Source organism: Pangasianodon hypophthalmus, chromosome 22 (assembly GCF_027358585.1).
Source record: "Pangasianodon hypophthalmus isolate fPanHyp1 chromosome 22, fPanHyp1.pri, whole genome shotgun sequence".
NCBI lineage: Eukaryota > Metazoa > Chordata > Actinopteri > Siluriformes > Pangasiidae > Pangasianodon > Pangasianodon hypophthalmus.
Window position 1 is genome coordinate 13,661,524 of NC_069731.1, and position 17,686 is coordinate 13,679,209.

The window sequence follows — 17,686 nt, forward strand, 5'->3', positions numbered from 1 at the left end:
ACTTCATCTGCTGGTTACAGTGATAATTCCATATAAATCCTACAAACATTCAACCACTTGAGATATCGCACTAACGAGAATCTCAGCCGGATGGACAGAAACAAAATCTTCCATAAATCTGGTCTACTGTGCAACTGTAGTCTCAAATTTAAAATGGTAAATTTACACATTTAGAATATATATTCACAAACTGAGCTGCACATTGTGTTAGGAGGAGGGACAGTTTAAGAGTACTTAACTTTAGTGCCTGTCACACTTTGCATTAAACTTCACAAGTGACAACAAAGAAACATTAATTCCTGAACAACATTTTAATGGTTGTTTCTGCTCTACACAGTGAATGAGTGCTGTATGAAATGATAAATAACACTAAACAATGACATTGCTGTCAGAGTGCTCGAGACGTGATCAGTCTTCTGATTCGCCAGGGTTTCTGATGTCATCGATCTTCAGGATCATCTTCACCACTTGGGTTGCTAGAGAAATCTGCTGTTTCTTTCCAATGAGGGTCTCAATCACATGTTGCTGCTTCATGTCTATAAAAAATAAAAAGAAGTTTGATTATTGATTAATGAGCATCGGTAATTGGTTGTCCATGTTGGAGCCTACAAAAGGTTGGTAAGGCCAATTATGTAAGCACAGATAATATACACATGCAGTCCAAGAACCTCCACAGCTGGATCTAAGGAGATATAATGTGGAATCAAAGGTATTGAAAGTTTCAGACCACTTATACAGTATATGGCCAAAGGTTTGTGGACACCTGACCATAACACTCATTCTCTCTTTCTGAGCACCTTATTCCAGATTTAGACCCCCTTTGATGTTATGACAACCACCACTCTGGGAAGGCTTTCCACTAGATTTTGGAGTGTGGCTGTAGGGATTTGTCCATTCAGCCACACGAGCATTAGTGAGGTTAGGCACTGATTTCGGGTGAGGAGGCCTGGGGTGCAGTCAGTGTTCCAATTTATCTCAAAGGTGTTCATTGGGGTTCAAATCAGAGCTCTGTGCAGGACACTCGAGTTCTTCCACTCCAACCTTGGCAAACCTTGTCGTGACGGAGCTCACTTTGTGCACAGGGACACTGTCATGCTGGAACAGGTTTGGGCTCCTTAGTTCCAGTGAATGGAAATTTTATTGCTACAGGCCCACATATGGGTTTGATGGTCTACATATTAGAGAACCATGGCCATAATTAGGACCAAGTTTAAAAAGCCACAAAACTTGTACATAAATGTGGTCATTTTGGCCAATGTTGATTGTTTTAAATGTGTTTTATAGAAATTTACTTACAGTTAACACGGTTAGGAGTGCCTGTCACCATTTGAATGTGATCACAATAAAACAAAGGACAAAATTTAATCTTTAAACAGGAGATACATTTCAGTTCTGAATGGATTTGTTTGTTTTAAATACTGTATTCTCGAATAACTGAATCCTGTTTTTTTTTTTTTTGAGATAATGCTGGAACTTAGGCTCCTATATTTTATTACCTTTGTGCACAGTAATCTGGCAGCGTTGTTTATATTATTAACTAGACATTTTTCTTTAAACATGTTTATCTAATCAGAGAAGAGAGCCTCTGGTAGAGCACATATACATACCATTAGTGGACAGACGCAGACAGTCGATTCCCAGTGCAGGGTTGTTTTCTTTAACTTGCCGAGCTCTGACCTCAGTCATTGTCTGGATGGGGTTCAAGCCGCTGTTCTCTGCTAATGCCATTGGAATGACTTCTAGAGCATCAGCAAATGCCCGCATGGCGTACTGCTCCAGAGAGGGGCACTATTGAGAAAAACAAAACTAGATCAATTAAAAATATTGTAATTATAGGTATGGTGGTATCATGACTTCAGAGGGGAAGAAGGAAGAAGCAGAAGGGGGGAAAAAAAAAAAAAAAAAAAAAAAACACCAGGTGAATTTCTGTAATAACAGGACACAGTTGAGACAGTGTGATTGTACTCTACCTTATCAGCAGCTTCATTAACAGCAAGAGCGCAGGAAATCTCAGACGCACCGCCACCATAAACAATGCGGTTATCTCTAACCAGGTTACGGATGACACACAGGGCATCGTGGAGTGCTCTCTTAGCCTCCTCGATAATCTGAGGACATCATACCACAAACATTGGTGAGATTTTAAAAAGATTTTTTGTGTTTTGATGACTTTACAGCTTGTTATTATTCCTTAGGATTAGACACTGTTGGGAAGAGTCAAAGCATCTTGCTAACAAACTCCTAAAACTTACCATTTTGTTTCCTCCACGGATGAAGATGGTAACAGCTCTAGAGTTCTTGCACTCCTCAATGATAAGCATGCGGTCTTTAGTTGTGCCGAAGCAGATTTCCCGCACCAGGCCAGCGGTGCCCAACTTCTCTGGAGTCAGCTCGCAGAATCTGGGCACAATGCGGCCGCCGGTGGCGATGGCAATCAGCTGAATCAGAGAAATGAGTTATTATAAACACAAGATCAACAAGGACTTCCAATAAATTCCAATAATTATTAAAAAAAAATACACAACTTGTAATCATTATCTGTATAATTACATTATAAATACGACTTACCTCAATCTCGGGCCCTCCGACCCAGCGCACAGCAGGCAGCTCGTTCTGCAGCAGCAGGTGATTCGCCTCATCATCAAAGCCCCACTGGCAAATGGCAAGATTAGCACCGTTCTCCTTCACCTGGAGGCAGTAGCATCGACAAATCATTAAATTAATTTACTGGTTATTGTTCATTCAAAGTACAATATCATAATCTCTCATGTCATTCTTGTTATCCACCCAAGAGGCTTATACATTGCAAGTGAACTGTTTTGCGCACATGTGCTATTTGGTGGAGTAGTAGCCGTACTGCTGCCCCAACAGATTCACTATTGCACTACATTCTACCTAGAAATAGAGGCCTGTGTGCTTGTCCATTAAAACATGTTTCTGTTGTTAGTTAAGTAAACAATGCACGGTGTATTAAAATTCACACTTATGATTTTTTTAATCAGTATACACAAACATGTCAAGTAATCATTGCAGCTGTACATATAACTTCAAGTTTTAATTTGTTACTTTCTTTTAACCTTCAAAGTTTCAGTTTCTGCATTATATTTATGATACAGAAAAATCAACAATGGAGTGATGTGATGCGATCACCCTGGTGTGATTCCTCTTACTCTAGCAATTTGCCAACTATTATTTTTATATTAATGAATGACTTTTTATCAGTTTGTAGTTATATTTAATGTTGTTCAGTGTCTGTGAAACAAGTTAGTTCCTGTTATCAAATATGTTATAGCAGCTTTAGTCATGCCCTCCCTTTTTCTTGACATTAATAAGCAAAATAAATGCAGCTGTAACCTGAGAAACCGCAAAACAGTGTCCTCCATCCTAAAGTTACAGATTTACCTCTAACTGTTAAAGTGCAAACATTGGAGCCTCCTTCCATTAAAGTTAAACAAATATCTCCTTACAGAAATCTTTCAATGCACACACCCACTACTTGACATACAATGTACAATTAACACATTTAGATGGTTAATACATATATGCGTGTGCTTGATTACACAACCAACACTGTTTAGTGATCAATTCTATACAGATTCACCAGCTCCTATACAAGAGATCACACACTGACCTGCTGAATCATTTCCTGGAATTTCTCCTTCTCATATTTTTGTAGCGCTTTATAGTCTTCCACTGAGGTCACGTCCAGCTTGTGCTTGGTTTTAGGCTTGGGTGGCTCGAACGGGCATGTCAGGATGGCAATTTTTGTGTCCTTTAAGACCTGCAAATGAATTGCGTGTTACATAAAAGCCTCTGTCAAATACTGAGTGCAGACCAGGGCAGGAACTGTGTGAGGAATGTGCATTATTCTCTTAGTAGCTCTAACACTACAGCAGCCACACAAAGTTGAGAGAATCTGCTAGAATATGGATTTACTAATAAGATCGCTTTTAGCATCTCAGGATTTTGCTCCTGAGATAAAGTCTGTCAGTGTAAGGACAGCAGTATTCGAAGTTGTATCATTATCAAATTATTCAAGTAGCTCTGTAAACCACATAAAATACACCTGGAGACCTGACCATCACACCCATATGTGCTTGTTGAACATCCCATTCCAGATTTAGTCCCTCCCCCTTTTGCTGTTATAATAAGAGCCTCTCTTCCAGGAAGGCTTCCCACTAGATTTTGGAGCGTGGCTGTGGGGATTTGCTCATTTAGCCACAAGAGCATTAGTGAGGTGAGGCAGTGATGTTGGGTAAGGAGGCCTGAGGTGCAGTCGTCATTCCAATTCATCCCAGAGTGGGGTTGAGGCCAGGGCTCTGTGCAGGCCACTAAAGTTATTACCACTGCCACACCAATTGGAAAACCACGTTGTCATGGAACTCGCTTTGTGCACAGGGGCACTGTCATGCTGGAAGAGGTTTGGACCCCTTTGTTCCAGTGAAGGAAAACTGTAAAGCTACAGTATACAAAGACATTTTATACAATTGTGCACTTCCAACTTTGAGGTAACAGTATGGGGAAAAAACCCACATATGGGTATGATGATCAGGTGTCCACAAACCTTTGGCCATATAATGTATATTAAGTCAGATTATTGCATTTATTTTAGATGTTAGCCCAATAATAAGGTCATAATTTTGTTATTTAGTATCTGTATAACATAACTTCATACGGTGTGGAATCAAAGAGACAGCTCAAAAAAGCATGTTAAGATATTAATTAAAATGTAGAAATATGGCTTAGTCTAATTTAAATGATTTTTCAAAAATCTTGTTTGTTTTATAGTTTCACACACACATGTACCTTGGGCATTTGAGGATGGCTAAACTCTTTGTCCACGATGACACCTTTGACAAGCTGAGTGTCCTCCAGTTTACCTCCAACTTTCCCTTCCATCTTGATGAGCTCAAAGTCCACATCCTTCCTCTCCATGTCTGCCACGGTAAGAATGGCATTCACGGCAATCTCTGCCATCTGTCTGTGGCATCGGTTAATCCTGAGAAACAACAGAGAATGAACATCTCACACAAAGGGCATGATTTGACCCCCCCAAAAAAAATAAATAAATAAAAAACAAAAAAAACCAATGATTTGTTAGTCTGTCTTTAGGTGCTCATCAAATATTTCATATCAGCCTCTTATTTGTGTCATTTAATCGTACTCATTTAATACAGCCTCAGATTTCTGTTCTTGGCTGATAGGAGTGGAACCTGATGGTCCACACCTGGTCTTCTGCTGTTGTAGCACGTCCACCTCAAGGTTTGATGTTTTGTGCATGCTGAGATGCTTTTCTGCTCACCATGGTTGTAAAGAGTGATTATTTTGAGTTACTATATCCTTCATGGCAGCTTGAACCAATGTGGCCATTTTCATCTGACCTCTCTTATCAATAAGGCATTTCCACCCACAGAACTGTCACTCACTCAATGTTTTTTTGTTTTTTGCACCATTCTGTGTCAATTCTAGAGACTGTTGTGTGTGAAATTCCCAGGAGATCAGCAGATTCTGAAATACTCGGACCAGCCCTTTTGGTACCAACAACCATGCCATGATCAGAGTCACAGAGATCACTCTTTTTCTTCATTCTGATGTTTGATGTGAATATTAACTGAAGCTCTTGACCTGTATCTGCATGATTGTTTGCATTGTGCTGCTGCCATATGACTGGCTGATTAGATAACAGCATGAATGTGCAGGTATTCCTAATAAAGTGGACAGTGAGTATATTACAATTACCATCCCTGGTGACTGTGCACGATTTGTGGTTTTACATCTTGCTCTTTTACTCATTTTCCTAATAGGCAGTCATTGATATTTTAAGGTAAAGTTTGACTGGCAGATATAAAATAAAAGTAAACGTGAGCTCACACTTTAGAGCCGAGTGTAGTCATGGCTGTCTGAATGAGCGGCTCTGTGTTGCTGGTGTCCACGGGGAAGCTGTCACTGATCTTATCCAGGTGTTCAATGGCGATGCGTGCCGCTTGGTCGTAGCCATCAGCGATGCGGATGGGGTGGATCCCTCTGTCCAAGAGCTGCTCGGCCTGCTCGAGAAGAGCTCCGGCAAGAACTAAAGGAAACACCAATGATTCAAAAATCCAATTAACAAGAGAACATTTCCGTCACGCTATGATGTATGCCTAAAGGAAAACTGAATCCTGAAAGGCAGGCTAAACCGTACAGCCAAATCTCAAGTGGAAAACAGTCAGTGGATATGCTATGTACACTGCATAGGTCGTTGTTTAATCTCACGTAGTGGCTTGTCAGAAGACTAAATTTCACGTGTATCCCCAAAACAAACAAACAAACAAACAAAAAAAAAAACACTGTTGCCATCATATATATTCATAAAATAATTATATTCAGGGAAGAACAAAGCACAAATTTATTTATGGAGGTACTTTGTTGAAAATGGCTGTAATTCCTAAATGGTAAATGCCATATTTTTGTGGAACCTCTTAAAATAAAGCTGAAAGTCTACACTTCGATCACATCTTGACTATTTTATTTCAAATCCATTGTGGTGGTGTATAAAGGCAAAATCACAAAAACTCTGTCATTGTCCAAATACTTCCGGACCTAACTGTATGTGCTATAACTTACTTCCGGGTTGCAAAATAATGGTGGATGCACCTTTCTTTCATACACATCTTCAATTAATCGTTCAAGGCAATATATTAATCTAGAAACAAAACGATGAGAGCTGGAAAAAAATCTGTCTAATCCAAACCTCCTTGACCCCCCCCATAAAAATTAGTAAAATAAGATGTTTTGTAGGAAATGGCTAATATTGTATTCTTTTAGTGTCTTTAAAGGGTTCAAGAATAAAACACTTTTCTTAAAACATGTCATAAAAGAACAACTTGTGGCTCTTGTGACTTTTAGTGCTGAAGCTCAAATACTAATCCCGCTGACTTTAATAGATGGAGAGGCTTCGAGAGACAGACTAATAAACAAGTTGCAGATGGATATACACACAGTACTGTACAAAAGTCTTAGGCACATGCAAAGAAATGCTGTAGAGCAAAGATGCCTTCAAAAATAATGAAATTAAATGTTCCTACATTTAAAAAAAATACCATAAAGAGCAATAAACAGTAATAAATGAAACAAAGTCAATATTTGGTGTGACAATCCTTCGTGTTAAAAAAAATAAAAATAAATAGTAGTCTCAAGGAAATGAGCTGCAAGTTTTACTGAGCATCTTGCAGAACCAGCCACAGTTCTTCTGGAGACTTTGACTGTCACACTTGCTTCTTATTTTTGCAGCAAAACCCAGCAGCCTTCATTCTGTTTTTTGTCTGAAAAGTGACTCTTATGTAATATGCTGCTTTCTTTACAGACATACAAACATTTTTCTGTAACATTTAATTTTCCTGGAAAACTAATGTTTGGAAATCTAAAATGTTTTTGTACTGAATCAATAATGTAGAATTCATAAAATAAAAATCTATAACAAGGTCTGTACTAAAAAAAAATAGGGTGCGTAAGACTTTTGCACAGTGCTGTATGTCTGTAAGGGACTGAAGGCTCCTATTCCCCCCTCATACACTGCAGAGATTGAGTCTTAGATTAAATTCCACTGTCACGTTGGTCTAGAATTCAGTCTACGGTGATTACGACCTTCTGCTAATGTTTTATGAGGTTGTGCTGCTTCTCACCTACAACCCCAGTGGTGCCATCTCCAATCTCATCATCCTGAGACTTTGAGAGCTCAACCATGAGTTTGGCGATCTGGTGATCCACGTCCATCATGCTGAGAATGGTAGCGCCGTCGTTGGTGACCGTCACTTCTCCGTCCTTATCCACCATCATCTTATCAAGTCCTGCAAAATAGAATTCATTCACGATACACCATTTTTTCAACCATCCAATCCTTCACTCTTAAGTGTGAAATTCTGTTTCAGATTTTAGCTTGCTCTTTTGCAAACTGAGAAAACTCAACTTCCAGTCAAAATTCAATTTCAGATGGTGTGATACAAATTCAAACAAATAATATTCAAATTATGATTTTTTTTTTTTGTATTTAATTTAAAATTTTCCAATGCTATGATTATAGAAACCTATTCTTCTTCACCACCCACAAATTAATATCAGTGACTTGGCAGATTTGAGACAGAACCCACTACAGATCTGGATTATGTATGATGTTTTGTCCTACCATTTGGACCCAGTGAGGTCTTCAGGGTGTTGGCAACTGCTTTTGCAGCCATGATGTGTGACTGAAAAAAACAGAGATGCAGTTAAACACATGATGTAACGTTAAACCACCACATTTCCCTGCACAAGTGCACGGTTTAACCAAACCCTACAAATACGATTGGAATTTTTTTATTATTAAAAACACATAAAAAATATTCAACGTGCATGGCCACATACGGTTTTTTTTTTTTTTTTTTAAGAGATTAATAAATATATTATAATAAATCTAATAATAATCAGATGATCAGTACTGTGATGGTCTGCTAGCTAAGCTTCATTACACGGGAAATAAAAGGCAGCACATGCACATGGGCAGAGCAGCACGCCGCTAGCTAAGCTATGCTAACACCCAATATCAACAGATATTCATAAAAGTATCACACTGCTCTCAGACCGACGAGACATTAACCGTCAAAATCTAACAAGTTTAATCCTAAATGTCTACACAGACTGTGAAACTATTAAAACTCAAAAACAAAGAAGTCCAGCTAAACTAGCTAGCCGGCTAGTTAGCTCAATCGGCAAAGCACTGGCCGAATCCCAAATAGATATCCAGTTAGACAAATAGTGCACTACATATGGCGCAGCCGCCATTATCTCACACTAAAGGAAGGGCACCAGGTTTAGGCCCCTATATAGGCATTTGGTATGAGGCCGCTGGTTTCACTGCAGATACCTTCAGCGCATCAAGGCCACTCAGGCGAGATTTCTTCTCCTGGTCTTTAATAATAATGAAAGGCCGTCCATATTCATCGAAGGCGAGCGTTCCCAAAGTGGACATTGTGAACGGCGAAACGCACACAGCTAACAGGAAACTCTTTTTATTCTTATTTTTAGAGGAATATCTCCACCCGAGGCTGTGTGCACCTCGCCGGCGCTTCTGGAAGAATCTCGGGGCGGCGCGGACGAAACCAAATCCTTTCAGACAAAGAGGCCACAAATATTATTATTTTTTTCTTTATTTCTGACCCTCAAAGTGACAATATACTTTTGAAATATTATAACAAGCGCGCAAACCATTAACTAAAGGCATTCAACAACGCATTATACACACTTTACACAAAACTGTAATGATACAGTTAATGCAGATGGTTTGTTCTACTATCGCGAGATCTTACTTATTCTCGCGCCAACAACCGCACTTTACCATAGCATCTGGATCGACAGTATGTTAAGTAATCTATGGTGCGAAGGGCGTTCCTTATGATTTAAAGAGGGCTGATTTGCACATACTTTGCCATATTGCATTTACATTGTATTTCCGTTGTGTAACAGAACCTCGTGTAATGCTGTCATATGTGAAGGGTGAACTCTTTCTGAGGCTGAGATGTGGCTGTTGTTAGTCATCTAAAGGTAAGACTGTGTATCACCTGTCTCTGATGATAATAATAGCGCGTTTTCTACATAAATATCTGCAGTTCTGCTTTTCAGCCCGTATGTATTACAAGTGCTTTATTTAATCCAGGCTTTGATTACATCAGATGAGCCTGAAGTGAAATGAGCTAAACTCTGCGGAAAGAAACAGCGTGTTGCCAAACTTTAAAATCTTTCAGTTATTGTTGGATTATCATTATATGATACGGGGTTGTTTTGTTTAATGTTCACATGAACACAGAGTGTGAGGTTTCATCCTCTCTGTTATTGTTTAAACCCACTCTTTTAGATAAACACTGAGAGCCGACTCTTTTAGATAAACACTGGGAGCCGACTCTTTTGTTAGGTGAATGTTGGGAGCCGACTCTTTTAGGTGAACACTCAGAGCCGACTCTTTTTTAGGTGAACTTTGGGAGCCGACTCTTTTAGGTGAACTTTGGGAGCCAACTCTTCTTTTAGCCGAACATTGCGAGTCGACTCTTTTTTAGGTGAACATCGAGACGCAACTCTTTCAGGTGAATGTTGCCTATCTATTCCCGGGATAGGCTCCGGATCCATCATGACCCTGACCAAATGGAAAATTACTGAAAGTGAGCGTGACTCTTTTCTGCGAATATTAGAAGCAGACTCTCATTTCTGGACTTTTGGTTCTGAAGATGGTCCTCACTGCAGAACCAAAAGTCCAGGGATGGAGCTGGAATTCTCCTATAAGCCTATCCCCAAACCAACCCTAATGCACCTAATGCACTATGAGGTCAGTCATTGCAAATATGTAGAACCTTGGTGTTGTCACATTAATTTAAATAGTTCATAACAAAATCAAAGTATAAATTTGTTTTAACGGTCAAAGTGTTTTTTCTTGTGCTGCTTTATTTAGCCTTTCATTAGTAATCATAATAGAGAACAATAGAAAAAATAGATCAGATGATTGAAATTTAAAAAAAAAGTATCATACATTAGTGATACAGAGCTTTGGGAATTTAAGGTCAGTGGGCTCATTTATTAATCCTGTAGTGAAGTTGTGTGTAAAGTTTGTGTAAGCCAAGTGGAACTAAGATTTTTGCCGGATTTACAAAAGTTTCAGCAATGCTGATTTTCTTCATACGCGTGTGTGTATATTGATCATCTTTAAAGTGCAAAGCGTGTTCTCAACACAGCTCCTTTAAAAGTTTAGTGACGTCCACAAAACTCCATTAAAGGTCAGGTGTACAGAGGACTGGATACCATTAAAAGGACTTCTATGCCAATAAAAATTCAGCATTGAATATTTAGCAGTGTAACAGCACCTGAAAAGGTCAAAATCTAGAAAAAAAATAAGAAAAGGTCTTCTGTTTACAGTTCCCTCTGAAAGTATTGGAACAGCAAGGCCAATTCTTTTGTTTTTGCTATATACTGAAGACATTTGGGTTTGAGAAATGATGAATATGAGATGATAGATCAGAATTTCAGCTTTCAGTTCCTGATATTAACCTCTAGATATGTTAAACAACTTAGAACATGGCACATTCTGTTTGAACCCACTTATTTGTTTGAGTGATCAAAAATATTGGAACACGTGACCGACAGGTGTTTCTTGTTGCCCAGGTGTATCCTGTTAGATTGCTTGTTTAAACAATTAATAGCTCTGAATGTCTACTCTTGTTTTGAGGCCTGGGTTTCACCTGTGAACACTGCATTTGTTGATAAAAAGGATAAACCAACATGAAGACCAGAGAGCTGTCTGTGGGAGAAAAGCAAGCCATTTTGAAGCTGAGAAAAGAGAGATAATTGAAAAAGAAAGAAAACACTGATGTACTAACAACCAGACATCAAACAGGCTGGCCAAGGAAAACAATAGCAGGTGATGATGGAAACATTGTGAGAGCTGTAAAGAAAACCCCAAAAACAAAAGGTCAGTTAGAAGACTTCAAGAGCAGAAATATAGAGGCCATACCACAAGATGCAAACCACTCATCAGCAGTAAGAATCAGAACGTCTGATATAAATTGACAAAGAAATACAGAGATAATTGAACTTGCTGTTCCAGTACTTTCAGAGGGAACTGTATATGGTGGTATATCTTTTGTCATAACTGAGTGAAAAGTTTTTTGTTGTCTTAATTTGTGAGTTTGTGTTGTGTCAGTTTCTTTATTTTTCATATTCTTTAATTATTGCCAATAATAAAAATACGACTAGTTTTGACAACATTTTTTCGATGGTACTCTTAGTCCGTGCCCTAAGAGTACCATCATGAGGATGGTACTCTTCAAGCATGAGGATGTGTTTATAATGGAGATGATAAAACACTTCTATAAGTCACTCTAGAAAAGGGCCTCTGCTAAATGCTGAAAATGTAAATAAATAAGTAGTTTAAACTCAACAGTATATTCCATATTCCACTGCACATAAAAGTGCAGTAATCCAGGCGGATTGTATGGTTGGAAGTCGATCAAGTCGAGCTTTACATTAGTTAGTCTTCTTATGCGTAAATTTACACCCACTCAGGAGCACGAGTAGGATATGAAATTTTTTTTAAATTATGGGATATTCAAGAATGCCAAATTTCTTGTGTAAATCCTCTTACAAATGATTTACAAATAAATCCTTTCATATCCAGATTGATAAATGAAGCCCGGTGTTGTAGATTGGGTTGTTTTATGTTTAGATATATAAATTTGGACCATTTTTGGTTATGTATCCTTTTTAGCTGTGAATATAATCCATTTCTAACAGTGTTTACCATAAATATCTGTTTAGATCCTTAACCTGCACTCACCAGACACTTTAATAGGAACACCCATACACTTGCTAATTCATGTAATTATCCAACAGTCAATGTGGCAACTCAAGCTCTTGACCTGTATCTGCATAATGATTGGCTGATTATTGGTGAATTATTGCATGAATGAGCAGAGGTACAGGTGTTCCTATTAAAGTGACCAGTGAGCCTGTAAGTAAACTTTTCCATATTACATATGTCACATACAATTTCAAACCATTGGGCTTTCGCTGGACGACTCTGCTGCAACCATTTTTGAGTAATAGCTTTTCTGCTCACCGCCAACTGTATCTGTAATAATATCCAGCCAAGATAAAGAGTAAGACAAGAATTCTATATGTCTTCTCCTGAAAAGTCCTTAGTAATTGTTGGTAGATTGTTTCAAAATGGGTGTATAACAGGAATCACAAGGAGATTTAATCAAACAGTGTAAACAATCAATTGGCAAACACCAAAATCTAGCAATGAGTCGTTTGAGAGCTAAAAGAATCGGCTCTTATTGGTGAGCTGGTCTGACAGCACTGAAAAGAGCTAAAATTTCCTTTACTACTGTACGAATCACAGATGGTCACGTTCAATCTGAAATTGAGCAAAAGTCTAGGATAATCACAAAATTCTATTAGTTGCAACATTGCATTACTCAGTCACAGAAATGAGCAGTAATGGCTCATCTTATCCACAATGATATGATATTCCTGAAGCCAGATGGGACATGATAACCTGCTACACAGCTAAATTACTGTTTAAATTAGTGCTGATGGTCAAAGAGGGATTGCCTTCTTCAAGGAGGAAACATCTGATACATTTATTTTATGAAGAAAATTCAACTATTCCCGTTTATTTATTGTAGAGCTTTTTATTCCTGATCTTTCCCCCCGCAGAAATCCAGACCAAAACCACAGCATTCAGAAAATTTTGTATTACACTCACCATCCACCTTATCAATAACACCTGTACACCTGAACATTCATGCAATTGTCCAATCAGCCCATCATGTAGCAGCAGAGCAATGCATAAAATCATACAAATACAGGTCAAGAGCTTCAGGTAATGTTCACAAAACAAACATCAGAATGGCTTTGACCGTGGCGTGGTTGTTGGTGCCAGACTGGCTGGTTTGAGTATTTCAGAAACTTCATATCTCCTAGGATTTTCACACAACAGTCTCTAGAAAAACAAAAAACATCCATTGAGTGGCAGTTCTGTGGGTGTAAATGCCTTTTTGATGAGAGAGCGAGATCAGAGGAGAATGGCCAGACTAGGATGAGCTAGCAGTAGGGCTACAGTAACTCAAATAACCACTCTTTACAACCGTGATGAGCAGAAAAGCATCTCAGAACAAACAAGAAATCTTGTCTACAAAAGCAGAAGACCACATCGAGTTCCACTCTTCTTAGCCAAGATGAATCTGAGGCCACAGTGGTGCCCAGGCTTCAACTGGACAGTTGAAAGCATTTTATATTCGAATCAGCCTGTCTGGCACAAACCACCATGCCATGATCAAAGTCACTGTGGTCACACTTTTTCCCCATTCTGATGTCTGATGTGAACATTAACCGAAGCTCTTGATCTGTGTCTGCATGGTTTTATGTGTTGCGCTGCTACCACATATTTGGCTAATTGGATAATTGGATGAATGAGCAAGGTCTAAAGGTGTTCCTAATAAAGTGGTCAGTGAGTGTATATTAAGAGCAGTATTGCAGGTCTTCTGTTCAAGTTAACATTATTTATACCTGCTTTTAAGCTTTTTAAGGTTTACATTAAAACCCCTTCAATTCAAGTAACCAGTCAGTTGGGCTTAAATAACTATAATAGCTATAACAACATTGATAAGGATTGATCGAGATTTCTAATGGACCTCTTTCTGTGCGGTTACTGTAAATTAGTTCCGGTACAACCAATTGGAGTTGTGTAATTAGTTAATTAGGGTTGACCTGTGATTTCAGTATCATGTGTCACATGATTTCAATATAATTCCACCTATTCCTGGAGTTTGTTAAAGAACATACCTACGCAAAGAGCATCATGAAGAACAAGAATCTTTCAAAACAATTTCTGTTCTGGAAAATTATCAGTTCATTTATAAAAAAAACTCCCAATCTTTGAAAATTCTGCAGAGCACCATTAAATCCGTTAGTAACAAATGCTAAGAATATGGCACAACTGTGACTAGAGGAGGTCGTCTACCTGGAAGTCAGTGACCAGGTAAGAAGGGCATTAGTCAGAGCAGCAACCAAGAGAGATGATAAAATGGCAATGGTGCTACTTTTTAGGTAGGTGTACCTAAAATAATTGGCCACTTACTGGGGGTAGGGGTTCATCCTAGAGGTATAACCTATGTGTGGAAGTGGCAAGGTTCATGAGGTGTATCCTGCATTTGATTTTCAGTCCACAGAGCCCGTGTTATCATGCCTAGTGGGGTTTCATCATCTCGCTTCCTGATACTGTACGGGTCGCAAAAAGGTCAAGCTCAGTCTATAGCCGAGCAGCTCACCGATCAGGCCGCCGAGCATGGCTTTGAAGCAGAGATCAGTTGCCTGAGCAAGGGGGACAAGGTAGGACATGCTGCAAGATTCAATATAATGTATAGCACCTTTTAAAATCCTTAGGATTAATCCCACTGCAGAAGGTGTGTCCTCTGGGCCTGTCAGTCACAATGTGAAAGCATCACAGGAAAACAATTCCATAATTCTGTTACTGTGTCAAGACTTCCCTGAAAGTTTGAAAACATTAGACGCAACTGTTGCTTTGACACAGGAATATTTATTTTGAGAAGTAGTTTTTTTAAAAACACTATCATGATATTATAAACTATAATAAAATAATATCCAGTTATGATATGAAAATGTAATATCAGCATGAGACTACTGTGTAAGCTAATGCAGCCATAATTACATTGCTGATTTTCTCTAAAGCTCAGAGGTTATTGATTTATCTCGATGATTTCTTTCATGTTTGCAGTACAACTTGGAAAAAGAGCACAGCCCTGTGGTTTTTGTCGTTTCCACAACGGGAGATGGTGAACCTCCAGACACGGCACTGAAATTTGTGAGGAAGATCAAGAAGAAATCTCTGCCCCGTGATCACTTCTCTCATCTGCACTATACACTGTTAGGTAAACTGGTGTTGCGCTGATGATAAAGGAGAGCACCAGGCTGGTTCTCAGAGAGTGAGAGTAATCATCTTGTTTGTGTCATCCAGCTTTGGGGGACACCAATTATACAAATTTCTGCAACTGTGGAAAAACCATTGACAGCCGTCTCCAGGAACTTGGGGCAAATCATTTCTATGCAACTGGCCTTGCTGATGATGGTACAGGGTAAGGACTAGGGTTGTCAAATTACATATTATAAACTATAATTTTTGAAGCTTCAGGCATGAATTTCAGTAGTAGGGCTAAATTATGTGTTGTATTACATAAACCACAGAAGGTGAACATTGTGATGAACAAAAAGTGCAGGAAATTAGTCCTGTCAGACATTTAGTAAAAATTTCAAATCAGTTGTTGGTTCCTCTTCAGGCTGGAAGTAGTGGTGGATCCGTGGATTGATGGACTTTGGGAAGCTCTAAAGAAGATATTTGTCAAAATGTCTGCCTCTGATCTCATTAGTGACACTTCTCTGAGCAATGGTCATCAATCAGTGGCCGTCCAGGAGAAACTCGAGTCGTCTGCACAAAGCCTTCAGCTGCTGGATATTAGCGATGTGGATACAGGAAAATCCAAACCGGAATCTGAAACTGAGAGCCGAGATGCAGAAGCTCCTTTGGACGCGTCTTTGAATCGATCCGTAGCTCCGCTTTCTCAGTCTTCACTCAGCATCCCTGCACTTCCCCCATCTTACCTAGAGGTTTTTTTGGGAGATGTGCCTACTGGAGAGGTGAGATGTTTTGCAGTCAGTTACAGGAAGACAGACAGACAGCAAAAGTCAGATACACTGACTATAGAGTATTATTCAATACAGATATATATTGATATTTATCTAGCTTTGATAGAAGAGTTCTTGGGAGCCACTAGGCCTAATCAATAACTAGATAATAGCCTGATAGGTAATTGTTTAATTGGCAGAATTCTTGCTGTGCACTCAACACTCAAAAATAATTAATGTCATAGTCCCACATATCTCAAAAAACGGTATCAGAAAATACCAGAGAGCAGAAAAGCGCTCACCCTGTTGTTGGGAGATTGCGAGTTTAAATCCTGACAAGGATTTAAAGGAGCCAAGGGAGCAAAATTGACCGTGACCTCTGGGTGGGAGGGATGACATACTCTATCTCCCTTGTCAATCACTAGCCAATCATTGGCACGAGCTTTTGTACGCAGGTTGATATCGAGAGTGTGATACACTGCCCTGTGATGCAGCATGAGCAGCAGATCGAAAAGATGCAGTTAGCCAGATTTACATGTCTCGGAGGAAGCATGTGTTAGCTTTCACCCCACCAGGCAGGTAGTTGTTGTACGATAGGGGATAGCTGGCTGGTGGGTTGGAATTGGTTGGTGACCAAATTGGGGGGGAAATGGGGAAAAATCCCACACCAGAGGGAGAGAGAGAGCAGTTTATGGAGAATTAATTATTTCTAATTGTGTTTGACTGGGAAAAATAGCTGGTGTAGTTACACAGTATTAAGGCTATATGCCATCTTTCCTAACAGACTTAATGTCAAATGGTGCCTTTGAAGCTTGTTTCAAACTGTTTCCTTGCAAGTACCTTTATCGTCATCAGTCATAAATGCTGCCTTATAAGATAAATGGTGTATTAGATAGCACAGACAGTAAGGCATTAAGAATTCAAGGCAGATGCCAGCTGTTTTTTGACACATCCTATGTGTGTTAGCATTGAGGAAATTTCTTAAAATGCTAATGTTCTAGTAAGTAGTTCTAGGATTGATTCTGTTGTATGAGATGGAGCCAGTAATGTACAAATAGTCTGTGTAGAGTAAAACATTGAGAATGAAAGTCTGCTGAAACCTACTCAGACAAAACATTTTTGGTGACATTAGTAGTAAAAGAAACTCAGCTATAATCGGTTGTACAGTATACAGACATACAAATGTACAGTTTACTTGTAGCATTTACAATTCACTGAAGGGGAAAGGACATGCGATGTGAACAACACATCTGCTTCTGGTAGCAGTTACTTTTGCTTTGCGCTGACGTTATCTGGGAAAACCTTGACCTTGGTACTGTGGTCTATTTGTTCAGTAAAAAATGGAGGAGTTGCAGTAGAGGTCTCACTGGACTTTTGCCAAGCAACAGTAAGAAAGCAGCGAGGCAAAAGTCCAGTGTGACCTCTACTGCAACTCCTCCACTATTTGGACATTATTGGCTCCGTCCCATCCAGTAGAATCAATCCT

At 39.1% G+C, this 17,686-nt stretch overlaps 2 protein-coding genes across 3 annotated transcripts in view; one reads left to right on the forward strand and one right to left on the reverse strand.

Moving 5' to 3' along the window:
- Positions 1-296: 296 nt before the first annotated feature.
- On the reverse strand, positions 297-9,102 carry cct5 (chaperonin containing TCP1, subunit 5 (epsilon)). The gene is made up of 11 exons (XM_026937940.3): positions 8,879-9,102; positions 8,162-8,222; positions 7,662-7,826; positions 5,872-6,070; positions 4,807-4,999; positions 3,632-3,781; positions 2,569-2,688; positions 2,253-2,438; positions 1,971-2,108; positions 1,608-1,788; positions 297-536 (listed from the first exon to the last, which is right to left on the reverse strand). The coding sequence occupies exons 1-11, from the start codon at positions 8,981-8,983 to the stop codon at positions 409-411; spliced, it is 1,626 nt and encodes a 541-aa protein (XP_026793741.2). The 5' UTR covers positions 8,984-9,102; the 3' UTR covers positions 297-408.
- A 150-nt stretch (positions 9,103-9,252) lies between these two features.
- The window catches only part of mtrr (5-methyltetrahydrofolate-homocysteine methyltransferase reductase), a 40,926-nt gene continuing 32,492 nt past the window's right edge, over positions 9,253-17,686 (forward strand). The window contains exons 1-6 of one of the 2 annotated variants that reach the window (XM_026937939.3): positions 9,253-9,387; positions 9,478-9,555; positions 14,723-14,889; positions 15,296-15,449; positions 15,536-15,653; positions 15,855-16,212. In XM_026937939.3, the coding sequence (XP_026793740.3) occupies positions 14,743-14,889; positions 15,296-15,449; positions 15,536-15,653; positions 15,855-16,212 (777 nt within the window). In that variant the 5' untranslated portion in view covers positions 9,253-9,387; positions 9,478-9,555; positions 14,723-14,742. The other variant, XM_053227898.1, reaches the window with a different exon arrangement.

Bases quoted from the DNA above. Each gene is read 5' to 3' on its own strand.
- cct5 (XM_026937940.3), bottom strand. From the start codon at position 8,983: ATGTCCACTTTGGGAACGCTCGCCTTCGATGAATATGGACGGCCTTTC. The intron at 6,071-7,661 runs GTGAGAAGCAGC...TGTTTCCTTTAG, and splicing joins TGGCACCACTGGGGTTGTAG to TTCTTGCCGGAGCTCTTCTC. The intron at 1,789-1,970 runs GTAGAGTACAAT...TTTTCTCAATAG, and splicing joins TTAATGAAGCTGCTGATAAG to TGCCCCTCTCTGGAGCAGTA.